Source organism: Dreissena polymorpha, chromosome 2 (genome assembly GCF_020536995.1).
Source record: "Dreissena polymorpha isolate Duluth1 chromosome 2, UMN_Dpol_1.0, whole genome shotgun sequence".
Taxonomy (NCBI): domain Eukaryota; kingdom Metazoa; phylum Mollusca; class Bivalvia; order Myida; family Dreissenidae; genus Dreissena; species Dreissena polymorpha.
This window is the reverse complement of record NC_068356.1, coordinates 22569459-22597181: the sequence shown is the minus strand read 5'-3', so window position 1 is coordinate 22597181 and position 27723 is coordinate 22569459. Positions and strand designations below refer to the sequence as shown.

Here is a 27723-nt window from a genome sequence, read left to right as displayed (position 1 = left end):
AAGACTATTAAGAGAATTTTGCAGGCCAACATTTGATTCCAGTACGAGCACTGCGTCGTCAGCGATAATAATCAAAGCGCTGAAGGCACTGTAGGTGTTCCCTGTTGTAAAATGTCGTCCTTGATTAGCTTGTGCACATTGCACAGGCTTATCCGTATGCACATGCTAATCTTATTTGACATGCATTAAGCCCCGTTTTCACTGAAAGCAGCCAATATTTACAGATTTCAATGATAAACACTAGACTGGCCAATCTCGTCTTACAAGCTGTTAAACACTATTAGTCATATAAACCCTCTGCAGTGTATCAGTGGTGAACTATAAACAGGCAAGTGTGGTGGTTATCTTTCCTAGCAGACGCTCTATATAGCATTTGTCGTCTGCTGCAACAGGCAGAAGTTGTCTTTTCATACCGTACCTAAGTCTTCTAAGCACATACTGATTTGCAAAATATGGTCTGTAACTTTAGTGTGAGCTAACGCTCACACTAATAAAATAGCTAGTTAGTCAATATTTATACCTGCATCTATAGTTTCTTGAAAGTGTATCTCAATATCATTTAGAAAGAGAGAAAAGCAGATCGGAGAGCTAATCTGCCCTCTGGTATGATCCAAGCATAAAATCATACAAGCTTTTCCCGATTAATTGTTCATTTAAGCAGAACATATCCAATACTGTTTTTTTTTATATCCTACCTTAAGGGCGTCAATTGAGCGTCTTGTGATGATTTGGGAGGGTCATATATTTTATTTAAAAAAAATCATTATTTGTGGTCAAGTTGATGATAATTATCAAAAAATATACAAACTATATCGTTTTATTGTGAATTTTTAGTTAGATTCCGGCAGGTTTTGGTAAAGTCCGGTATTTCCAGTAACCGGACTAACCGTAATAAATCGACTATCTCCGGAAATCTACGCAAGATAGACATTCTATACATAGATGGTGACGTCATTCCGTATAGTAAGACCAGTGTGTACAAGATAGTCATGCAATAAAGCGTCTGCTGGTTCAGAGTGCGAAGAGTAGTCTCTCCTACATCGTTCTGATCAACAAACACATAATAGTTGTTTTCCGAAAGTCTATGAAGTCCCTTACATATAAAATGTAAGTATTTTAATGGTATATGCTACACAAAAGGTTTGTTTCATTGAACAGTATCGTTTATTTAAGCATTAATGTTTACGAAGGGTTGTCATGAAACTGTTTGATTTGTAGGCTAAACGCAACTTAGTCCAAAAAATTAGACGTAAGCTACCCCGCGATGTAAATCGACCTCATATTTATAGGAGTAAACGCAACTAAAATTATATTTCCTTAAGTTTATCTTTTATCTCCGTACAGAACTTGTCGAAGGCCAATAGCAGAACAGAACAAACAGCCGGAGAACCCGATTAATTTAATAATAACATATCTAAAATGTCATATAAAAAGATAGTTCTGGCTACCATAACTTTAAATGTCGCTTTTTATGATTTTTGACAGGCGCGACTTTTTTATAGGTATGTCAATACTATATAAACTGTAAGCTGAAGTTTCTTTAGCTAATAAAAAGACTATTAATTAGAGAACCACATTTGCATGAGTTCTTTAAATTTTGAACTGTTTCTTTATATTTTTTTTACCAAATATTTACTCGCTTATGTTTACATTTCATGATTTGTAAAGTAAAACTTGGCTAGGGATTAAATAGTCACATGTGCAGAAACTTAACAGATCCCTTTGCAAATAGCATTTCTTTGTTACTTGTAATGAATAAAACTGTTAACACTCAATTGCCATACATGCCAGACTCTGGTCTCGGCGGACAGTCCCGCTTTTGGACCCTTTGTCCCGATATGAGATGATTTGTCCCGACATTCGTTAAAAACAATGTAAGGTCTATAGGTTCCCAATAAAATTCCCTATTTAAGCTCTGTTTCGCTAACACTTACCCTGCTAATCCCTTTATTGCCCCCACTTAACACTCCGATTCTACTTCTCGTGTGTACCAGTGTTGTTTATGACACCTTATCAGCGATTTATCGGCTAATTATTGATTTTATCAGGCATTCACACCATGGTGGTCTTCAAGATAGTGGTCGCTTATTGCTAGCGATAGTTGTATTATAATGAAGTAAATGTTGAAAATGTGTTTGTTTTTGACTTTGTTTGAAATGGTTTACAAAACAATTGTTTTGTAAAATTTACTCTACGTCATTAATGAGTCTTTTACATTCAATGTTTAGTTCCATAATAGCGGGATAATCCGAATGTGCAATATACCAAATTCGCAACAAACAGTCCAATAAGTGATACCCATCCTGTCTAGTGTAATTGGGTGTAATTGTAATAAAAACAACGAGGTGCTATGCATGACAGTTTGACCCTACTCCAATTAAGCTAAAAACAACGAGGTGCTATGCATGACAGTTTGACCCTACTCCAATTAAGCCGCGACAATTGACAAGTAACAAACTGCGCATGGATACATGCTTAAAAAAAATGTTCGGTAGATAGTTTACTGTAACCCGTACTTTCAGTGTACTGGATAGCCTCCCCTGCGCTAATGTTTGCCATTGAAAGTAATATAATGAGTATTGTTGTCGTAATGTTCCAGATTTTGTACTCTAAAAAGATGAATATTATCGTCGTTGTTTGCTATTGTCTTATTTAATGAAACTGTTATTGTTTTGTTTTAGATTTCATGCTTCATATCAGATGTTTTATGTCTTGAATAAAAGTATCAAGAGTAATGTTAGTACTATACTGACTACAGTAAAGGTGGAATGATAGATCGTTTTAGGTGTCCTGCTTTTTGGTCAAATGTCCCGACAATTTTTTATGGAATGTCCCGCTTTGGACCTAAAAAATTCTGGCATGTATGCAATTGCTTATATGATGGTCTGTTATTTTTAAATTCATTAGCGTGTGCAAGGATACGCGGATTTAGAGTTTATTACGTCATAATAAAGTGGCCCATTGGATAGGAATGACCAAATTGATAGGAAGGAAGGATAACTGATTGTGTTCAAATCCAATACTATAATATTTGTTCATGATCCATTGAAATTGTATGCAAAATTATCAAAATGCCATGAATTTAATATTAACCCATTTATGCCTAGTGTCTAGAAAAAAGGCCTTGGCAAACAGCGTAGACCCAGATGAGATGCAGCATGATGCGGCGTCTCATCTGGGTTTGCGCTGTTTACTTAAAGCCACACACCTTGAAATGAAGTATATGTTAATCAATACATATAGGTGAAATTTGAAAGTGTGCAAAATTGTCATTAAATCTATAGCCTAGTTAGCTAGTAATTTGTTTATTTTTTTTCTAATTTTAAAACAGAAAGTAGGATTTATATCCGTATACATCCATTTCGACATACGCGATTATTTTTAAGTTTTTAAGTGCAAAAAAGACGGATTTCTACCTTGTAACCACCAAATGTATTCTAATTGAGATAGATGAAATTAAATATATAGCCTATGTAGCAAGTAATTAATTATTTTCCAAAAGGAACCGCTTTTTAAACCGAAAGTAGGATTTCTAGACGTATATGTCCATTTTCGACAAACGCGATTATTTTTAAGTTTCAAAGCGCAAAAGAGACTGATTTCTACCTTGTTGCCACCAGATATATTCTAATTGGCATAGATAAACTATGTTTCTTATTTATACTTAAATTTACTATGCCATGTATTTCATTTCAAGGTGTGTGGCTTTAAAGGAAATTCTGTAAGAAATATTCTAAATATAGAAATAAATATACTAGACATCCCTAGTTTTGGAAATGAATTGATCCAATTTATAAGAATGGGAGAGTCCACTAGGCTTAAATGGGTTAATTAATGAATAATTATTAATTAAACTAATATTATGGTCCTTTCCACACAATTAATTAATAATTAATTAATTAATTTGCAATGCTCTATGTCTAAATCATGTTGAAGAATTTTGCAAGAAATTCTAGTGTTCAATTTTTTTTCCTCCATTTACCAAACATCGTGTAATGCAGTCCGAGTGGCCTCATTAAATTCTGTATTTGAGAGCATAACATCTGGAGAGTTAATAAAATCAAAAAAAGTTACACTAAATTTGATTCAGCTGCAGTCATTAAAGGGGCCTTTTCACAGATTTTGGCATTTTTTTAATTTATTCATTAAATGCTTTATATTGATAATTGTAAACATTGGATTGTAAAAGCTCCAGTAAAAAATCAAGAATAAAATTAAAAAAAGGAAAAGAACATTGCCCGGAGCAGGTTTCGAACCAGTGACCCCAGGAGTCCTGCCAGAGTCCTGAAGTAAAAACGCTTTAGCCTACTGAGCTATTCCGCCGAGTACACATACTTGACGTATTTTATACCTTATATAAGCAATCTTCGTAGTTTCACAAAATTTAACGACAAAAACAGAACTCTCCAAATTATTCAATCGTTTCGCGTTGCAACGCTTTATAATTTTTAGGTTTTAAAATCGTCAAAAGATGCATATAATGGCTATATTAGACCATGGTAAATGTTCAGTATTACTGTTTCCTCACAAATATCATAACTAAAACGAAAATTTGCGAATCTGAAACAACTTTTTTCAATTTTGTCAATTTACCAAAGCGTGAAAAGATCCCTTTAAACTGTTAATTTCCTTTGCTGTTGGTGCTCAACCAGAATTGCATATGAAGACACCGTCACACGGGTATTACAGGCCCGTACGCAGACCAAGGACCCTGGGGCCCAGGCACCCAGCTGGCTGTCAAGTTAGGATTATGAAATTGCCAAATTAAACAAAAGTATTGCAAAGCAATAAAAGTCCCCTACCGGCTACACCATTATCAGAAATTCAACCATTGTCAAAATATTTTTTTATTTGTTGCCATAGCAACCAGAATTTTTGCCGTATGAACAAAATGAAATGACGTGCATAATGTCCATATTGCCATCTATCCATGTTCCAAGTTTCATGAAAAAATATTAGGAACTTTTAAAGTTATCGCAGGATCCAGAAAACCACCATTTTCAGCAGTATTTCTAGTCTATTTGTTGCCATAGCAACCAAAATTGTTGACGTAGGAACAAAATGAAAGGACTTGCATAATGTCCATATTGCCATCTATCCATGTTTCAAGTTTCATAAAAAAAATTTAAGAACTTTTAAAGTTATCGCAGGATCCAGAAAAGTGTGACGAACAGACAGACTGACAGACGGAGGGCAAACCATAAGTCCCCTCCCGCACCCTTCCTGGTTGGGCCCCCCCCCCCCCCCCCCGCCAGTCTAAAATACCTGCCGACGTCCATTGGTAATGCACGTAAATTGTAGATGCAGACTATACATGTACAGGGCTTTTCACCCTTATATAACAGGGGCCGAAATTTTGCCCCTTCCCAATTGAAAATAAGGTCATTTTTCCCCAAAATTGATAGAGGAATTTCCCAATTGTAAAAAAAAATATAATTACTTTGACAAATTGGGCATCTCCCAATCTCCCAAATTGAAAGCAATGAGCTCTAATATGATTAAGAATGCACCACAATGTGTCTTTTAATACTTCTGCACAAAGAAAAAGACCGTGTTTGAAAAACTTTTAAAAACACAGTCTTCCCAAAATGAGCAGTTATCGCGCACAAAATTCCCAATTTGAAAGGCTAGTATATAGGGCCTCTTCCCAATGTCCTGATGAAAAACCCTGATGTAAATTGCACACACATACAATACATGTAAAATGTACATGTACGTATTTATGTGTGCATGGGTCGGAAACAAGCTGTCTTGTAAGGTCAATTTGTAGAGTACTGTGCATATACTTCAGTGTCCATGGATTCAAGCCCTGCAGCGGGCGCACTTTTCTGTCCAGTAAAGAGACTTGTTCACAGATATTTAGCATTTTTGAAGTTTGTCATAAAATGCAGTGATAGATTTTCAGGTATTAACTAAAAGTATGACATGAAAACAAATTTGACTTTATTAAAAAAAAAAAAAATCTTTTGTGGATACTTTTCTTTAATTGTTTGAATCTGTAAAAAAAATATATTAATTTATCAATTCACCAATCTGTGAACAAGTCCATATTATTGTGTCAGACGTTAAAGCAGGGGGTGGGGTTAATCATGTGATATTCAAGATGGCGATGTCAATGCAGACAAATATTTATTGCTGTTTTATATCCTTTATTAAATGTATTATTTTTTAAATGCCGCTCACTTTCCCGCCATATCAGCTAGACAGTTACTAGTGTTCATTTCATATTAATATGCGCTCTAATCGCTCTATATAACTTGACTTTACTTGCAGAGAAATTTCTCAGCCAGATGACCTAATTACAGCTCCACAAAGAAAATGTGCAGAGAGTTAAGTCGAGATATGAAACGAATTATTATACAAAATAAATTCTTTCTTACTGATATTGCTGGAAAGTGACTGTCATTTAAAAATTAAACAAAAGTTATAAAGGGTATAAAAGGGCGAAATATACCTGTCTCTGCATGAATGTAGCAATCTTGACTATCATGTGATTACCCCCTCTGGAGAGGTAGGAGTCCTTGAGGTTGGACTTGGACAGAGGTTTAAAATACCACTTGCCAGCTTGAAAGTTGCAACTTGCAATTTTTCTGAGGGTGAATGGGATATCTGTCTTTATTATGTGCTAAGCCCTCTTTGCAAGGGACTTTATGAGACTGTGTTGATTCTTGATTTGAAATTATGCTTTTATCAGTTTGTAACAAATAAAAACATTTATTTACATTGTTATTCTCACCCCTTCCTCAAAATTTCAAAACCGCTTGCTGCTTGCAATTTATTTTGAAATGAATCATGTTTAGGAAGGTGTGACTGTGATGAGGTTAAACTTAAATGCAACTTACAAGTAAGTAAGAGCAATCTGATTTTGTTTGCTGAGAGCCCTGAAAGGCGAGTGGCATGTTTGAAAATTGGTAAATAAAGATAATTATAAATAACAATGTTTATTATTATTGCAATAGAAGGGAAATTTCCGAAGGGGCAAATGTCTACCTTGAACATTTTAGTGAAGGGGCAAATGTCCACCTTCAGAAATTGATTGAAGGGGCAAATGTCCTTGAGAATTTGAGTGAAGGGGCAAATGTCCGTATACCAGTCAGCTCAGTCAGTAATTCATGCTAGTTTTCTTTTGGCAATCCAGCTCCGAATCATGTGTACTTTACCTCCCCAGAGCCCTTGCTACACTTTGGGGGATTGGGGCCAGGGCCCTTAGATGGGGGAATTTTGCGTCATATTGGGTGAAAAGGGGAATTTTGGAAGATCTATTCACCAACCATTCAACACTTAAAATATGTAAATATACATTACATCAAAGGTTAATAGCACGATACCAGATTGCAACATAGGTATAAAATAAAAATAAAAAATAATTGGAGGGGGAATTTTTAGCTGAAATAGGGGAAAAAGTATACTATTTTAAGGGGGGAATGGGGCAGAATTTCGGCCCAAAAATGGCCAAACGAGGGCCCTGCTCCCAGAGTTACTGTTATTTAATTATATTTTATAATTTATTGTATGTAACCTGTTAATTCATGCATGTATATGCCCTATTTACAGATGGAATGGGTTGAAGAAAAGATTATTTTGCTTGAATCTCACAAAGAAAGCCTGGAAAGATCAATCCAAGTGCTGAAATCCATGTTCAAGCCCTGGTATATCTACAATTATTTTACAATTAATATTTAGGAAAAATGAATGTGCTTCAACTACATTACCAAATGCAACCTTGTTACATTTCAACTTAACATAGTTTGCAAGTGTCATCTTAGTAGTTAATATAGGTCAGGTTTGATCTATGACAAACATTAACTGCATGAAACCTCCATATGAACCTCCATATGGATGGAATGTATTTTCACTTCTTACGAGGATAAGCTCAATGTCACTAACAATGAATAAATAAGTTTTTCGGACATCATTATTGTTTGCTTGTGGAAAGCTTGATATAGCAGTCACAATTATAGAGTGTATGTGCATGCATTTACCATGAAAAGATGGTGTGTAGCACTGTAGCATTTAACAACCGGCTTAACCTAACAGTTTAAGTTGATGCATATTTGATCCACGGTCATAGGATCAAACTTCGAGTAACAGAGAAATGTAAATCTACCAGTACGCACTTGATGACCTGTCATACCCTGATCATATCAACACACCTTTACAACCTGAACATATTATGACAATGGTCTAATGTGATGGTATAGCTGGCTTATTTGTGTAGTACATGAAGTAGTAAGGCCTATTTAAATAATGAGTTTTTTTGTCTTTTAGGTCACCACAGGTTTCAGAGTCAGTTGTTCAGCACACATCTGATTCTACCCCTGCATTACCAGGTATATTGTACAAGTTGTATAAAGTTTAAGTTCTATAAAAATATTTTGTTTGGTCTCAGAAATAGGAACAATTCCAAGTGCCAAATATGGTGTTTATTTTGGAATGAAACAAATTCCTTATCGGAGAAGCTAATTCCTTTATGAAATAGAATTAATTTTAAGTTGTAAGTTATTTATTAATTTTAGTAGTAAAATCAAAGATTGATAAATTATTAATTTTGCAAACTTAATGATTGTTAATTCATGACACAAACTATTTTTTATCTTCAATGTATGCAAAGATGAAGAGTGAAACTATATCATGTATGCTAGTCAACACAAACAGATTTATATTATATCATGTATGTTACTAAGCATACAAAGTGCTCCACTTTGCATCAGATGGTGCTGTTGCGGCAAATGTAGCAGTGCTGTCTTCAGAAGAGGCAGCTGGTGTAGCGATGGTGGAGAGAGTTCTCAGCAAGGCCCAGAGGGCAAGGGCGATACAGCAGCGGGTAAGCCACAGGGGAAGATTACTCACTTGTCTAGATTTGGCTCTTTTAACTGTACCTTTTTCCCAGGAGGGCAAAGGGCATGACGCAGTACATTCAAAAAGGACATTTTAACAGTTAAGGTAAAAACAGGCTGAACGTTCAGTGAAAAGCTGCCTTTGGGAGGAACATTTAATTGCATAAATGGCAGTTGTGGTAAACACATAAAAAAACTAGAAATGGCGCTGCAGAGGCCGATGCGTATCCCCACGCCACATGTTTGACCCAGGGGCGCCCCAGGGTTGGTAATGAGGCCGTGCATATTTGAGATTGACCGTATTGTCATAAGAGATGTTCAGTATCAATTAAAAGTAAATCGGTGTAGAAATGAAGAAGTTAACGTAAAATAATCTAAAAAAATGAGTGAAAATTTCTGACCCGGCCCCACCCAAACCCCCATAATTTTTTACCCAGGGGTCAGATCAAAATTCCAAATAGTGCGCTGTCGCACATATGCTCATAGCTACCATGTGTGTAATTTTCAAGGTTCTAGTGCTAATGGTGTAGGAGGAGATAGTGGCGGACGACGGACAGACAGACGGTGGAGATAACCACATAATAGATTTCAAAATCTAAACGCGGACCCTAAGTTCAAGGTCAAGGTCACAGGGGTCAAACATTTTATGCGCATGGAAAGGTCTTGTCCAGATACACATGCATGCCAAATATGAAAGCAATATCTAAAGGGACACAGTTGTTATGAGCTTTTTTTGAATCACGGTCGCAGATTTCAAAACCTGAACGCGGACCCCAAGTTAAAAAATTTCATGCGCATGGAAAGGTGTTGTCCAGATACACATGGGTACCAAATATGAGAGCAATATCTGAGTGGACACAGTAGGTATGAGCCATTTTCGAATCACGGTCGTAGATTTTGAAACCTGAACGCTGACCTCAAGTCCAAGGTCATGGTCACAGGGGTCAAAAATTGTATGTGCATGGAAAGGTGTTGTCCAGATGCACTTGCATACCAAATATGAAAGCGATATCTGAACGGACACAGTTGTTATGAGCCTTTTTCGAATCGCAGTTGCAGGAAAATCTCTGACCTGGCCCCACCTCAACCCCCATAACCTTTGACCCAGGGGTCAGATCAAAATTCCAAATAGTGCACCGTCGCTCATATGCTCATAGCTACCATGTTTGTAAGTTTCAAGGTTCTAGTGCTAATAGTGTAGGAGGAGATAGTGGCCAGGACGGACAGGTGGGGGGAGATAACCACATAATGCCCACTTTTTCTCCGAAAAGCGTGGGGATAATAAACAAGCACACTTAAGAGTAATTGACGTATTTAACTTACTTTAATGAATGTTAATAAATTAACCTGGCAATGTCTTCCAATAAAGTACCATGCTGTTTCAGTAAACTTTACAGCATGACAAACATAATATGTTGTTTGTATCTAAAACTTGTTATGCATTGTTTATTATCACAGACATTTCATTAATCCCTACTAACTTTGCCGCGAGTCACAATTTCTTTTCAATATTTTGCCCAATCTTGTTAAAATGATGTACAGTAAGTGACTGGTACGCAATAGCATAGCAACATTTAATTGTACATTTCCCACATAATTCATTATTTACATTTTGTTTAATTAGCTCACCTGAGCACAATGTGCTCATGGTGAGCTTTTGTGATAGCCTTTTGTCCGTCGTGCGTTGTGAGTCGTGCAGCGTCAACATTTGCCTTGTTAACACTCTAGAGGCCATATTTATTGTCCAATCTTCATGAAATTCGGTCAGAAGATTGGTCTAAATGATATCTTGGATGAGTTTGAAAATGATTACGTTTGCTTGAAAAACATGGCTGCCAAGGGGCAGGGCATTTTTATGCTCCCCCCCCAAAAAATGTTTGAGGGGAGCATATAGTCGCCGCTTCGTCTGTCCCTCTGTGTTTCCGTGTGTCTGTCCGTGCACAATTTTTGTCCGGGCTATTTCTCAGCAACTAATAACCGGAATTCAATGAAACTTTATGGGAAGCTTCACTACAAAGAGGAGATGTGCATATTATCAGCCAGTTCTGGTCGGATGATTTTTCACAGAGTTATGGCCCTTTGAAATTTTCCATTAACTGTACATATAGTGCAATTCTTGTCCGGGCTATTTCTCAGCAACTAATGACTGGAATTCAATGAAACTTTATGGGAAGCTTCACTACCAACAGGAGATGTGCATATTATCAGCCGGTTATGGTCCGGATGATTTTTCACAGAGTGATGGCCCTTTGAAATTTTCCATTAACTGTACATATAGTGCAATTCCTGTCCGGGCTATTTCTCAGCAACTAATGACTGGAATTCAATGAAACTTTATGGGAGCTTCACTACCAACAGGAGATGTGCATATTATCAGCCAGTTGTGGTCGGATGATTTTTCACAGAGTTATAGCCCTTTGCAATTTTCTATTAACTGTACATATAGTGCAATTCTTGTCCATGCTATTTCTCCTCAACTACTGACTGGACTTCAATGAAGCTTTATGGGAAGCTTAACTACCTTGAGGAGATGCGAATGTTATTTGTGGGTTCTGGTTAGATGATTTATTTAGAGAGTTATGGCCCTTTGAAATTTTTGAAAAGTTGCTAAACCATTAATCGTATTATTTTGTCCAAAGTTATGCCCCTCAAGGTGGTTCCTTTTATCTGAATATATAGTGCAATATTGTGACCAAAAAAAACTTAGGGGAGCATCACCCGTCTCCAACGGTTTCTTGTTTCCTTATATGGCTATAGTAAAATCTTGTTAACACTCTAGAGGCCACATTAATTGTCCGATCTTCATGAAACTTGGTCAGAAGATTCATCCCAATAATATCTTGGACGAGTTCAAAAATGATGCTGGTTGGTTGAAAAACATGGCCGCCAGGGGCAGGGCATTTTTCCTTATATGGCTATAGTAAAACCTTGTTAGCACTCTAGAGGTCACATTTATTTTCCAATCTTCATGAAACTTGATCAGAAGATTTGTCCCAATGGTATCTTGGATGAGTTCGAAAATGGTTTTGTTTTCTTTAAAAACATGGCCACCATGGGGCGGGGAATTTTTCCTTATATGGCTATCTATGATTTTAGTAAAACCTTGTTAACCCTCTTGTTAGTATACATCACAATAATTGTTTCAATAGATACTTATGTAAAGGGCCATAACGATAAAGATACAGTTTGTTGTATTTGTAATTATCATCGTGGAGGAGTTCACATTACAGATCAATTTGTGGGCTTCAAAACCACTGAATTGATCAACTGATATTGACATGGGGTTATTCACGCATGACTAATTCACAACCTTCATGCATCTTTGCTGCCAAGAGGCCATACTCTGATACTATTCGGCTTAGAAGTTTGGTCAAGAGCCTTGAAGAGGCAATTCAGATGATATCAATAATGGCGCTTGGTGGCTTTTGCCTTTGAAAAGGTCAAAGTGGCGCTTCAGAAGGACGGCGTGGCACGTGGCCATGCAAAAAAGGCCTGGAAAAAACACTACTTTAGAGAAGGTGTATCCTTAAAGCAGAACAACACTTTCTAGAAATTTTAAAAGTTTTGATATTAAATGAAAATATTCAATTTCACAGTAAATCATTGATAATCCAATTTATGTCTGGTAAATGTTACAATTAACACATACATTTTAACACCATGAATGTTTCAAACAAATTTCTTGGAGAACTAACATGATTATGACATACAAGTAGAAAAATGCAAACTGTTTTATTGGCTGCTTTATTTAGCTGTTCCTTGACTGTTCCACGTTTTAACCATAGTTTTGAATTATGTACATAATACATGTAGATGTGTAGCAGGATAGTTAATGTTTAATACTATGTTTGAGTTTTGTAAATGAGGTTTCTGGTAAGAAGTTTTTAATAATTTGCATTTGTATATTCATATTTAGCTGGAAGACCCTAAGAAGTCAAAAGTCAAAGTTTTACATGTGTCTGAAAAACAAAATCAACCAGCACTTCATGTCGACTCTTTAAAGTCAGACTCAACACAAAGAGGTGAATCAGTCAAAACAAATAATGTAAACTGTGTGATACATGATACCAGACCCTCCAACCATGGAACAGATAATAACCAAAATGGGAATAAAACAAAGATGGGAAATGCTTATTCCGGTCAAAGGGTCCAATCTGTCAGTGTTAAGTCTGACAGTTCACTAAGATCAAAGGTATTGCATAGACCTCAAAGTGCTTCAGGGGTCAAGCAGGTCACGGGGGCTCACACCAGTGCACCATTCCAAACAAATTCACGCAACAACATGTCGGCGATGCAGTCAACCTACAGAGCTAGCACTACCAGTGTCATCCGTAAGACAAAGCAAGAAAAAGAGAAAAGTGCTTTAGGAGCAAAAAGAGAACCTGTTAAATCCGCAACAGTGAATAATTCAAACAGTGGTTCACATAGTAGTATAAATAATGCCAAACAGAGCAAGCAGTGCATGCATGACAAACCCTCTATTAATGGGGATGCTGTTGACCTGAATGCTGGAACAGGCAAGAAGTGGGAAGAAACTATGGGAGATATCATCCCTGAATCTAGGGTGAATACTAATCCAGACACAAACAGAACAAATACAAAAGTTGAAAGTGACAGTGCCAATGTTGTTGAAGGACTGAGTAAGCTTACTCTCAATGAACAATCTAATAGAGGAACAAGAAAAAGCAAGGAGCAGGAATTGGAACCAAAGTTGTTTACTTTGTCCAAAAATGGGTATATGTTAACACAAACTTAAGTATTTTTTAATTGCTTTTGTGTTCTTATATTCTTTCTGTGATAATTAACGTGAGTCAAAAACTTGGTTAACAGGTCAAATTAAAGAAAACACTTTTTTATCAGTAACATTTTAGAGGCCACATGTATTGCTTAATCTTCCTGAAAGTGAGATTGAACTTTTGTCCTGATTATATCTCAGCGGAGTTCTAAACTGGACTATTTGGCACATTAATTAAGGGGTCAAAAACTAGGGCATAAGGGAACATTTAACAAAAAGCTTATGGACACAAGAGGGAATTTTTATTGCCAAATCTTAATGAAACTGGGTCAGAATGTAAGTCCCAATTATATCTTGGTCAAGTTTGATACTGGGGCACATGGTTTGTTCAATTTGTTTGATGTAACAGTATTTCAACATGTTTCATGTATTTCAGAAAGGATTTGAAGGTTCCTGTGAGGTTGAAGAAGTTAGCACACAAGTACAATAAGCTGCAACTGAAGCTACGCACAGACAAGTTGACTCAAAAAGTGGACACACCCCACCCTGCTTCCACCTTTCTGTCACAAGTGGAGCAAACGGTGGGTCTATATGCCTGCAATGAAAAACAGCTTGTAGGTTGTCATAAAAAAGGCCTTCCACTTTGGCTATTGTAAAAGGATGAACTTATTTGATAAAAAATTACTCATGTTTATGCTAGCTTTACCAATTAATCTTACCCAAAAATGGGTCAACTGTAAATATAGTATCCAAGTGCAATGATTTGATAGAATTTTAGATTACATTGCCGGTAATAATCATTGTGGAAACTTCTTTTGAATACTATACCTTTGATTAAGCTTCAATTAATAACCAATCATAACCAATCATGCTTTGATTAAACTTCAATTAATATCCAATCATAATAATGTTCAATGACATGTGTTAGAAATACACATTTTTAGAGAGCTGAATATACATACATGTAAAAATTGCTAATTTGACAACATGAGAATGGTTAAATACTGTGTATACTGTGAACAAAGAACATTATTTATTTGAAGATAAATGTGTTTGATTGGGGCTTTTCACCCATTTTTGTCTCTGCCCAGATTAGTGCACATCTACATGTTAAGCTGTTCAATATACTTTTTAGCTTACCTAAAAACAACATGCTCATTCTGTTTTTCCATTGTTCTTTTGTGTAGTCAACATTTTACTTTGTGAACATTTGCTCAAGCCCTAAATTGGTAGGAATACATTTCAGTTTGCATCAGGGGTAGATTTGATGTGTCAGCTACATGCCAGACAAGCCCAGTACATGCTAAATGTGTACACAAACCTTCTGGACGTGGTCAACAGTCTGCACTTGGACACCATATCAGGTAAACTTGGTAAAGAACTTGTACACCATATGAGATAAACTAGGTCCTGCCCTTGGAAACCATATCAGGAAGACTTGGCCCTACCCTTAGACACCATATCAGGTAGACTTGGTTCTGCGCTTAGACACCATATCAGGTAGACTTGGTAATGCCCTTGGACACCCTATCAGATAAACTAAGTAATGCCCTTAGACACCATGTCAGGTAAACTAGGTAATGTCCTTAGAAACCATGTCATGTAAACTAGGTAATGTCCTTAGACACCATATCAGGTAGACTTGGTAATGTCCTTGGAGACCATATCAGGTAGACTAGGTAATGTCCTTAGACACCATATCAGGTAGACTAGGTAATGTCCTTAGACACCATATCAGGTAGACTTGGTAATGTCCTTGGAGACCATATCAGGTAGACTAGGTAATGTCCTTAGACACCATATAAGGTAGACTTGGTAATGTCCTTAGACACCATATCAGGTAGACTAGGTAATGTCCTTAGACACCATATCAGGTAGACTTGGTAATGTCCTAGGAGACCATATCAGGTAGACTAGGTCATGTCCTTGGAGACCATATCAGGTAGACTAGGTAATGTCCTTAGACACCACATCAGTTAGACTTGGTAATGTCCTTAGAGATCATATCAGGTAGACTTGGTAATGTCCTTGGAGACCATATCAGGTAGACTAGGTAATGTCCTCGGAGACCATATCAGGTAGACTAGGTAATGTCCTTGAGATCATATCAGGTAGACTTGGTAATGTCCTTGGAGACCATATCAGGTAGACTAGGTAATGTCCACACCATATTAGGTAGACTTGGTAATGTCCTTGGATACCATATCAGGTAGACTAGGTAATGCCCTTGGACACCAAATCAGGTAGACTAGGTAATGTCCTTGGAGATCATATCAGGTAGACTTGGTACTGTCCTTGGAAACCATATCAGGTAGACTAGGTAATGTCCTTAGACACCATATCAGGTAGACTTTGTAATGTCCTTGGAGACCATATTAGGTAGACTAGGTCATGTCCTTAGACACCATATCAGGTAAACTTGCTAATGTCCTTGGATATCATATCAGGTAGACTAGGTAATGTCCTTGGAGACCATATCAGGTAGACTAGGTAATGTCCTTGGAGACCATATCAGGTAGACTAGGTAATGTCCTTGGAGATCATATCAGGTAGACTTGGGAATATCCTTGGAGACCATATCAGGTAGACTAGGTAATGTCCTTAGACACCATATCAGGTAGACTAGGTAATGTCCTTGGATACCATATCAGGTAGACTAGGTAATGCCCTTGGACACAATATCAGGTAGACTAGGTAATGTCCTTGGAGATCATATCAGGTAGACTTGGTAATGTCCTTGGAAACCATATCAGGTAGACTAGGTAATGTCCTTAGACAACATATCAGGTAGACTTTAATGTCCTTGGAGACCATATCAGGTAGACTAGGTCATGTCCTTAGACACAATATCAGGTAGACTTGGTAATATCCTTGGATACCATATCAGGTAGACTAGGTAATGTCTCTGGAGACCATATCAGGTAGACTAGGTAATGACCTTGGAGACCATATCAGGTAGACTTGGTAATGTCCTTGGAGACCATATCAGGTAGACTAGGTAATGCCCTTAGACACCATATCAGGTAGACTTTGTAATGTCCTTGTAGATCATATCAGATAGACTAGGTAATGTCCTTAGACACCATATCAGGTAGACTTGGTAATGTCCTTGGAGACCATATCAGGTAGACTAGGTAGTGTCCTTAGACGCCATATCAGGTAGACTTGGTAAATGTCCTTGGATATCATATCAGGCAGACAAGGTAATTCCCTTGGAGATCATATCAGGTAGACTAGGTAATGCCCTTGGACACCATATCAGGTAGACTAGGTAATGTCCTTGGAGATCATATCAGGTAGACTTGGTAATGTCCTTGGAGACCATATCAGGTAGACTATGTAATGTCCTTAGACACCATATCAGGTAGACTTGTGAATGTCCTTGAAGACCATATCAGGTAGACTAGGTAATGTCCTTAGACACCATATCAGGTAGACTTGGTAATGTCCTTGGATACCATATCAGGTAGACTAGGTAATGTCCTTGGAAACCATATCAGGTAGACTATGTAATGTCCTTGGAGACCTTATCTGGTAGACTTGGTTATGCCCTTGGAGACCATGTCAGGTAGACTAGGTAATGTCCTTGGAGACCATATCAGGTAGACTTGGTAATGTCCTTGGAGACCATATCAGGTAGACTAGGTAATGTCCTTAGACACCATATCAGGTAGACTAGGTAATGTCCTTAGACACCATATCAGGTAGACTTGGTAATGTCCTTGGAGATCATATCAGGTAGACTAGGTAATGCCCTTGGAGACCATATCAGGTAGACTAGGTTATGTCCTTGGAGACCAAATCAGATAGACTTGGTAATGTCCTTGGAGATCATATCAGGAAGACTAGGTTATGCCCTTGGTCACCATATCAGGTAGACTTGGTAATGTATTTGGAAACCATATCAAGTAAACTTGGTTATACACCTGAACACCATATCAGATGAACTTTGTTCCATAACTTTAACCTACAATTTTGTAGAATTTATACCCTTTTTATACTTTGAAAATTCATGTTTATGTTTGCATGCAGCTAGGCTATATTATAATATATCTGTGTCTACTACAAGTATTAAAATAAAACATGTTATCAGGGTCTTTATGAACATTTACTGACCAAGACCTGTACAAGTGACTAGTTTTTAGCGGGATCAACCTGCCATTTGTACTTACAAATGCCAGGTTAAGCTTTTCATGACTCATGAAATTAAAATAAAGGTTTGTGTGAAACAAGTATATATCTCTGAAACTATTACAAATATTTGAAATAATATTTCACACATTTCTTCTGGATCATCTCTTAAAGTCTTTGATCAAGGACGATTACCTGTCCTGCAATATAGCAGAATCAATTATGCTCCTTTATTACATTTGAAACTCCATATATCTAAATCTACTACTGATATTGGAAAGAAACAGAACATATGTTTTCAGGGTCTTAAAAGTCACTAACTTACCAAGACCTGTAACTGTGACCAGCTTTCAGCGGGATTTTGCCCCGTTTTGTACACACACTTGGGTTTTGGTTTTCTTGCATGATGAAATGCAGGATAAGGGTTTGTGTGAAACAAGTAAATGTCTATGTTAGAACTGCAGCAACAAGTAAATGTCTATGTTAGAAGTGCAGCAACAAGTAAATGTGTAAGAACTGCAGCAACAAGTAAATGTCTATGTTAGAAGTTCAAATGTGCTCATGGTAAGCTTTTGTGATCGCCTTTTGTCCATTGTGCGTTGTGCGTCCTGTGGCATTAACATTTGCATTGTGAACACTCTAGAGGCCACATTTATTGCCCAATCTTCAGGAAATTTGGTCAGAAGATTTGTGCCAATGATATCTTGGAAGAAAATGATTCCGGTTGGTTAAAAAACATGGCAGCCAAGGGTCTGGGCATTTTTCCTTATATGGCTATAGTAAAACCTTGTTTACACTCTAGAGGCACATTCATTGTCTAGTAATCATGAAACTTGGTCAGAACATTTGTTTTAATGATATCCTGGATGAGTTGGAAAATGGTTCTGGTCCGTTGAAAAACATTGCCACCAGTGGGCAGGGAAGTTATCCTTATATGGCTATAGTAAAACCTTGTACAATGAAATCACTCTTAAAGTTACATTTATAGTTCACTCTTCATGAAACTTGGTCATACCATTTGTTCTAATGATATATTGAGCTGCACAGAAGAGGTTAGTTCCTTTGTATCTCAGGTGAGCGACTGTGGGCCTTTCAGGTCCTCTCGTTTTAATTGAAACTTTAAACAATCATATCTTCAGGATCATCATGCAAGGTCATTGATTAGGGGTTAAAATATGGACCTTCAATTTACCTGAATTTTGCCAATTGTTGTACTGAGAAATTTCAGGTTTTGGTAAGCCCGCAACAATATAATATTTCTTTATGTACTACATATATTCTATAAAATATTGATATATTTCGCAGTGGTCATCATATTTATCTGGTCATAGACAAAAAGCCACAACTCTGACTTGAATTGAACAAAATTATACCCCATTTGTACTACATGTAATCCAATTGAGGTTGAGATTGTGTTTGCTATCATTAACTTCAGTTTGCATTGACCAACTTTGATGAAGCTTTAGATATATCAACCTGCATGGAGATCATTTTAGGGCCAGTTGCCTAAAGGTCACTTTTGTTAAAAAAAGATAAAGAATTGCCTGTCAGCATAAATTGCGTGATGATAATTGAGAGAAGGAGGTAGAAGGAGAGATTCAGACTGATTCAGACTTGCAATTTCAGAGAGTTCACACCCTGCAGATGTGCTACGTGCAAAAGTTTTGATGGAATATGTGCTGACCATGTTCCAGGAAACAGAGATGCTACTGCAGAAGTCAGACTTCAGTAAGAACCTTAAATACAAATCCAATGATTTTATCTTTTTATTTGCATGTCTTAGCTCAGAATAAATCATAAACGACAGCGCAGTATAATATGAGACTTACATGAACAGTACATATCAAATCAGCCATTAAAAATTTACAGTATAGTAATATAATATCGTCCAAAGACATCATATCATATGGTTTGCATGTGTTCATCTGTCAGTTGGTTGCATTGTCCTTTGCTTGGTTTGTCATGGAACACTTTGTTTCCTCTTGAAGTTTAGATTTTGCCTTGAAGAATGATCATTTAAGTTGATATTCTGGTTTTATAAGGGAAGAAAGAAAGATACCTTATGATTTTGAGTTCAAAAGGTCAAATGTCTAGGTAACATGGACTTACTGATGCAATTAGTTTCCCAAAGAGAATGCTTTGACCTACAGTGTTCATTCTGGGCCAGATTGCTGGTGGGCCAATGGCCCATCAGCCATAAATTTAGTGGGCCATTTAAAGATTATGTAGGGGCCACCTGATTGCAGGATGTATGATAACTACCAGCTGCATGTCTATTCAGAGTACAAAATGTACTTGTCCGAAAATTCCAACAGCCGTTAAAAATGTTACTTTTACTATGCTTTTTGCAAATGTCACAAAACATTAAATTATTTTTTTCATTGTACGACAACCATGTAAATTGCTCTAACCAACCTTTCTGGAATTTATGATCATCAACATTTTCCGAAGGTTGCAGCATTTATTCGCTTGACCAGCAGACGATGTAGGCCTACTCACTTCCGCCGAAGCATCTGCTGTTTTGCCACCATACTGATCAGAAGTCCTTTCACTTTCCTTTGGTTTTTTGTTAAAAAAATGTAGGAGAGTTCGTCTCTCGCTGCTCTCCTTTTCTGATTTACACTTTGACATGTTTAAAAACTATTGTTTCTTAAAAACGTTTGAAAATCGCAACAAAATATGTTAACAAACTTTTTCAACACTTTCTGATGACGTATACACAGTTTGCTGACATGTGACATCTATCAACCAATGGAAGTTCAGGATTCAACACAGTGCGCCCGCGGTAGCCAAGCAACGGTTATTTTCCACCTACATTTTGACTCAGCAGACCCGTGTTTAGAATTCTCAATACAATTCCGTCGTTTTGTTTTTTTATAATAAAATCTCCCACTGATATAATTTTTAATGCGCCAATTATATTATGTATGCGCCCAAATGGCCCACTGATATTATATAGATTGCGCCCATTAATATTTTGATGCGGGAATCCCGCAATGGTGCAGCCCAGAATGAACACTGGACCTACAATGATCCAAATTGTTATGCTGGTATCTTTGGAGGAAAAGAGGGCATCTATCAACTTTTATGTCAACAAGTCAATATCACAAAGGCTTTTAACATGAAAACTGTTTACGATCCTCAAAGTTGGTATATAAGATAGAAAAGGTGGAAACCAATCAATTTTGAGGTCAACCAGGTGATGTTAAACAGGGGCTTGTAACATCCAACTATATCGAGAGAAGGCTTTAGCCTAGGATTGTATACATTATTATGCTGGTTAGTCTAGAGGTAAGGAAGAGCAATCTTGTATTCTATAAACTCATGTGAGCACTTAAGGGTCATCACGGCCCTCTTGTTAAATAAAGCTTTCATTTAGAGGGGAGTTTTAAGGCAATTTGGGGGGACATTATATACCTTTTCAGCAGGAGAATTTGGTCAAATATTGGCCCTCAAATGGCCTGAAAAAATCCATGGGTTTAAAAAAAAATCAACGGCATTTGTCTATTACAGCACTTGTTGAAATATTAAATGTTACTCTTCTTGTTTAATCCCATTAATATCAGGTTATATATCAAGACTTTTTCAACCATAGGTGCTTTGAAATCTGCTGACATTCAGGAAAATGATGTCAATACTTTATCTACAAGTGTTGATTCTTCTTCAGAGTGGGTGTGGTACTCACCCAGTAGGAAATCAGGTAAAACATAACTCATGAAAATATCAAATATCAATGTTAATGTATGATAATAGTGATTTGCAGTGCCTGTATGGTTGTGGATATGTATAAACGTTTATTAAAGTGAATCATTTGTTGTTTATTGTCGAACATGTTTATTTTATGCAGTCATTGAGGTTATTCAGTTAAATAACAAATTAATAATAGTCCTCAAACACTTGACGACAAATATTTGGCAGCCCTGAAAAAGCTAGCCTAACATTTATTCATTTGGTACTTAATAGTAGCTAATTACACCACTTGGTTCTTCAAAATACAAAATTGTAATACAACTTTCAGGTTTTTATGTCCCCCACCCACTATAGTGAGGGACATATTGTTTTTGCCCTGTCTGCTGGTTGGTTTGTGTGTTTGTTTGTGTGTTTGTTTGTTTGCTCCAACTTAAACATTTTGCTATAACTTTTGCAATATTGAAGATAGCAACTTCATATTTGGCATGCATGTGTATCTCATGGAGCTGCACATTTGAGTGGTGAAAGGTCAAGGTTAACCTTCAAGGTCAAAGGTAAAAAAAAATCAAAAACATACAATCAAAGCGGCGCAGAAGGGGACATAGTGTTTCCGACAAACACATTTCTTGTTGTTTGATTGTATTTTTAACCCAAAAGGGGCACATTAAAAAACTAGTTATAAATGACCTATGGTAATTCTGGCAAGTAATGTGCAAATGGATCTTATGCGGACATGCGGCTAAGGTAGTTCCAAGCCAGCCTTCACATCGGTGCAATCTGGTCAGGAGCTACCCTGTCTGCTGATAAGACCATTAAACCTTGCGGACTTTATAGCCTGTAGAATTGCTCTGTACAAATGGCCTAAGAGCGGTTTTCGCACAAATGGCCAAAGACCCATTTCTGCAGGCTCATTTATTCCTCACATTTGCAGTTGCCTCCAGATCTCGTTCCTGTCTCCAGTACAGCAGCTACAGTGACTTGGAGCTCTACATGTCGGCAGTATTCAGGTTACAGATGCTGCAGCTGCAGAGAGACTCCCAGGCACACATTGCCAGTGAAGTCCTGACTCTACTTGAGGCCTTGGACCCTACAGCAAGGTAAGCTGTCTGACGACGGGTCCCAGAACTCATGTATATGAGCCTATTTCTGGGAAAACAGGGCTTAATGCATGCAAGTAAAGTGTCATCCAAGATTAGCCTGTGCTGTCCTGTGCAGGCTAATCTGTTATGACACTTTACTCTTATGCAATTAGCTCTGTTATCAAAGAATGAGGCTCATATCATTGTAGGGCCAATTCTGGCCTGCTTTGCCTCTTACACTTACAGCTATTTAAGAAAAAAGGTTTGTTTTTTTATTCATTTCACAAAAAACATGCTTATAAATAAATAGCCATTTTGGGCACACATATTTAATTACAATTAAGACATAGTATAATGCTTAGTGTAGTTGTCCTGAGGGGTATTTGTATGTCCCTCAGTCTATACTGGGAGACATATTGTTTTTGCCCTGTCTGTTGGTTTGCATCAAACTTTAACATTGGCCATAACTTTTGCAATATTGCAGATAGCAACTTGATATTTGGCATGCATGTGTATCTCATGGAGCTGCACATTTTCAGTGGTGTAAGGTCAAGGTCATCCTTCAAGGTCAAATATATGGAAAGGGACATAGTGTTTCACAAACACATCTTGTTTTATTTTTTAATTTTTAATTAACTGCCTTTACATAAAATTACAAACTTCTGGAAAAGGGGTATTACACATTTAACAGTCTCCCAACTGTTTAGTTTCATAACTTTTTATGCTCTCCGATGCTCCCCGAAAATTTTCGGGGAGCATATAGTTGCCAGTTTGTCCTTCCTTCCTTACTTCCTTCTGCCACACTTTTGTTATAGTTTATCATAGCACCTTCAATACTTTACAGATCTCTTTCATATTTGGCATGTAGGTACCTTGCATGGACCTCTACCTTTTGATGAGATTTGAGGTCACTGGGGTCACTGTCAAGGTCACGGAGGCTAATAATAGATTTTTCCGTCATGCTTTTTGTTACAGTTTCTCATAGCACCTTCAATACTTTACCGATCTCTTTCATATTGGCATGTAGGTACCTTGCATGGACCTCTACCTTTTGATGAGATTTGAGGTCACTGGGGTCACTGTCAAGGTCACTGAGGCTAATTATAGATTTTTCCGTCATGCTTTTTGTTACAGTTTCTCATAGCACCTTCAATACTTTACCGATCTCTTTCATATTTGGCATGTAGGTACCTTGCATGGACCTCTACCTTTTGATGAGGTTTGAGGTCACTGGGGTCAAGGTCAAGGTCACTGAGGCTAATAATAGATTTTCCGTCATGCTTTTGTTACTTTACCGATCTGTTTCATATTTGGCATGTAGGTAACTTCCATGGACCTCTACCTTTTGATGAGGTTTGAGGTCACTGGGCTCAAGGTCACTGAGGCTTATAATAGATTTTCCGTCCTGTTTTTGTAACATTTTTTCATAGCACCTTCAATACTTTACCGATCTCTTTCATATTTGGCATGAAGGTACCTCGCATGGGTCTCTACCTTTTGATGAGGTTTTAGGTCACTGGGGTCAAGGTCACCGAGGCTAATACAAGATTTGTTAAGGTGGTTATTAAAACATAGATTGACAAAGCGCATCATCGGGGGGCATCCATCAGTTTCACTGATATTCTTGTTCTATACATTGGAATATTATCTGCCTTCATAAGCTCACCTGAATACAAAGTGCTAATGGAGAGCTTTTGTCATCACTTTTTTTTGTCATCTGTTCTCAACATTTACCTAGCAAACACTGTAGCGACCACATTTATTTGCAAGCTTAATGAAACTTGTTCAGTACATTTATCCTGGCCTGGTTTGAAACTGGGTGGTATGAGTTCAAAAACTAGGTTACTAAGTCAAATGAAAGAAATAGCTTGTTAACACTCTAAATATCACATTTAATTCCAATGTTATGAAACTTGGTAAGAATTTTGTATATAATATCTTTGCGGATTTTGAAAATGATTATGGTCCATAGAAAACATGGCCACCAGGGGACAGGGCAGTTTTCCTAATATGGCTATAGTGAAACCTTGATGAACCTTATTTTGGCCACATTTATTTCCATTCTTCAGGAAACTTGGTCAGAATATTTTTCCAAATGAAGTTTCAGCTTAGTTTTAAAGAGGGTCATGTGAGGTCAAAAACCAGGTCAAGCAAAAACAGCTTGTTAAAGCTTTAGAGGTCATATTTGAAGTCAAATCTTCCTGAAACTTGGTCAGAACAATTGCTCTGATTGTATATGGGTCGAGTTTGAAAATAAAAACCTGCCATGAAATTTAATATTTATGTTTCACAAAGTACTTTCATTCTTCTCATGGCCCTCATGTCTCACTACTACTGGTATATAATGAAGTTGCCTGTGTCCTTTCCAATTGATTTCCAGTATATTCTCCCTTTGTTACCAGTGATTACATCCCAGTTCTAAGAGCGTCCTACTCCATGCTGTCCAGAAACCCCAGCAGAATGCCAGTCATCATCCAGGACACGATTGGTGGGGATGAGACAATAGAGGAACACAGCTGACATCAGTCATTGTGTGGTAGATTTCATCTGGCAACTGCTCAGGGATAAGACTGCTCAGTTCAATAAGCCAATTGTGATGTGATCTTTGGTTAAGATTTTTTTATGCCCCCGAATCGAATGATCGGGGGTATATTGTTTTTGGCCTGTCTGTCTGTCTGTCATTGTGTGTGTCTGTCACTTAACTTGCACCTTGGTCATAACTTTTGCAATATTGAAGATAGCAACTTGATATTTTGCATTTATGTGTATCTCATAGAACTGCAAATCTTCAATGGTGAAAAATCAAGGTCAAATATATGGCTTCAAAGCGGCGCAGTAGGGGGCATTGTGTTTCATAAACACAGCTCTTGTTTTTACATATGGTGCTACTTCAAGTGTACTTGCAGTTTTCTTAATGAACAATATTTAAACATCATGTTTTGCATATGTTGTAATCGTTTAATGTTAAAATAAAGTTTGTTGCTTACAAGTTTTATCAATGTTAAACCACTGATACAAATTGCAACTGATTGACAACTTGCTCTGTTTACTTAAGGTAATTATTGTTGATAATGAAAGTTCTGTCTTTCTTCTTCTTTCTGTAATTTTGAAATAATTGATGTTGTTGAGTGAACATAAATATCATAACAATTAGATATACAGTCAAACCTGAGAACAGCGGTCAGTCAAGGGAAATGACCAAAGTGACCGTTGTCCACAGGTGACCGTTGAATTCGGATCACAATTTTTAGATGGTTTGTAAGTTGGTAGTATTGCTATGTCGTTACCCAACCCAGTCGTTTGCAAACAGTGTAAAACAAAGGCTCATTGCTGTTAACTAAGCATAAAAACAGAAATAACTTATGTGTGTACATTGAATAATACAGAATAATATCTTATAGATTGATTTAATTTCATCTTGTTAAAATTAAGCAATAACATTATCAACGCTGGTATGATTGTTTACTCATGCATCTCGTTCATTCAGTAAATAAAGTTTGTCACGTGCCGTTGACGTCACGGCCGTACAAGTCTAAAAAAGCGATTCACTGTCATAAACCGATAGTACGGTGTAATTGTATTGTGAAAGTACCATGTACTAATAAGCGGTCATTTAATTACCGATAATTACTTTAAACGTGTCACAAACTCTGACATATTTTCTTTTGAAGATACCCCCACAATTATCCCCGGAAAACAAACCGTCTCAACACCTTATTATTAGTTTACTTGCAGCAGGCCGCTTTTATAATATTAAAGACAATAACCGCTTTCAGACGCTTTAACCACAAAATAGACGGACAAATGATGTGCTGTGTTTTTAATTTCCGCGACTTGAGAAGACTGACGCATGACCGTTGATTTCAGGTCAAGCACGAATTTCGGAGTGGAATATAGTGGCCGTTGGCCGTTATGGCCAGGTGGCCGTTAAATTCAAGTGTAATATAGAGTGTTTTTTGTCAGATTGATTCCAGACTGACCGTTGTCTGCAGGTGACCGGTAAATTCAGGTGGCTGTTAGGTCAGTTTCGACTGTATTACTAACTGTTCACATTGATTCATACCGTAAGGATATAAAAATGTATGTTTTGTTATTTTATATTTCTGCCTATTGTCAATAAAAATATATTTATGATAAAGTATTTGTTAGGTTTAGTGCAGACTTTTCCCAAGACTAAAATATTTGGCTTTTTTAGCATTATATATTGGGAGATATTCTACTGAAGTTTAAGTGTGCACCATACTTCCTGTGTTAATAACATCAGGATCTTGATACATAAAACACAACCAATAAAGGTAAAAAAACAAACTATAATGAACAATTAAAACAAACATTTAACTGTGTCTGAGTTGGTAGCGGGCACATCACTACTGCGTCGAGAGTCACCTGTAGAGGATTCTTTTGAAGACTTCTTGGAAAAATTGCAAAGCAAAATGGTTATGGTCTGGATGTGGATAGTGCTTTTCATTTCATCTGAAGAGCGTTGGGTAGGGCAACTTCTGCAAGCAGCTCTGCAAAACCAGCAAGTTCTGGCATCCCTAGAGCCAGACGTCTTCTCCCACTGACTTTGCTGACTCCAAAACTTTGAAGAGTTGATAATGGTCAGTGGGTGGAAAGTGGTTTTCACTACATCGTCGGAAGAGGGACAGGAGAAATGGGGCAGCGGAGTTGGCAGCATAGAGGATAAACAGGGCGGACCTGGAGCAGCGATGCAAACCTGGACCTCAAGGGGGTGGCCTTATGAATACAATGGAAGTGTCCCAGGACGGCAGTACTCAGTACGCTCAACGTACAGGGGAAACTGTTCTGGGGATGGGTCGACGGCTGGTGATGACTTTTATAGAATTATATGAAAAAACTACAGTGCATATTGTTAAGGCTTCACTTTTGACTTATTTGTAGCTTACCCGAGCAAGAAGCTTGTCCAAGGTATCAGCACATACGACAAAATTGTTTTACTAATCTTCTATGCGCAACAACTGTAAATAATCTTCTAAATGGTGACGAACATTTCACCTATCAGACAAACACTATATTATTTCTTCGTGTCCAGCAGTTTATTGAAGCAACTAAACAATTTGACTCGTAGAACGATGCTGCTGTGGACATTGACCCGACCCTAGTAGGGGCCTCTGTGACACTACGCCTCAGCACCTTTTTAATCAAGTATCCATTTCGTTTGTACGACATGTATCCACACTACCATAATCCAGTTTTAACTTTGAACCCGATCCAATGACAATCCTAACAT

General features: G+C 37.3%; 2 protein-coding genes across 4 annotated transcripts in view; one reads left to right on the top strand and one right to left on the bottom strand.

Moving 5' to 3' along the window:
- Nucleotides 1–27723, bottom strand: part of LOC127866212 (forkhead box protein K2-like) — a 141944-nt gene that overhangs the window by 71254 nt on the left and 42967 nt on the right. The window lies entirely within an intron of this gene.
- On the top strand, nucleotides 962–26610 carry LOC127866213 (uncharacterized). 3 transcript variants are annotated; one of them, XM_052406642.1, is made up of 11 exons: nucleotides 970–1107; nucleotides 7555–7649; nucleotides 8269–8330; nucleotides 8712–8824; nucleotides 12754–13571; nucleotides 14009–14153; nucleotides 14819–14936; nucleotides 19330–19431; nucleotides 21371–21403; nucleotides 22325–22490; nucleotides 24875–26610. In XM_052406642.1, exons 2-11 carry the CDS (start codon nucleotides 7555–7557, stop codon nucleotides 24990–24992), a joined length of 1770 nt encoding a protein of 589 aa, XP_052262602.1. In that variant the 5' UTR covers nucleotides 970–1107; the 3' UTR covers nucleotides 24993–26610. The 3 variants fall into 3 exon arrangements, with proteins under 3 accessions (XP_052262601.1, XP_052262602.1, XP_052262600.1); XM_052406640.1 differs by having other exon boundaries at nucleotides 21299–21403; XM_052406641.1 differs by lacking the exon at nucleotides 7555–7649 and having other exon boundaries at nucleotides 962–1107; nucleotides 21299–21403.

Excerpts from the sequence above, each read along its gene's own strand:
- LOC127866213 (XM_052406640.1), top strand. The coding sequence starts at position 7,555 with ATGGAATGGGTTGAAGAAAAGATTATTTTGCTTGAATCTCACAAAGAA. Across the intron at positions 8,825-12,753 it reads CAAGGGCGATACAGCAGCGG|CTGGAAGACCCTAAGAAGTC; the intron begins GTAAGCCACAGG and ends ATTCATATTTAG. Across the intron at positions 14,154-14,818 it reads TGTCACAAGTGGAGCAAACG|TTTGCATCAGGGGTAGATTT; the intron begins GTGGGTCTATAT and ends AATACATTTCAG.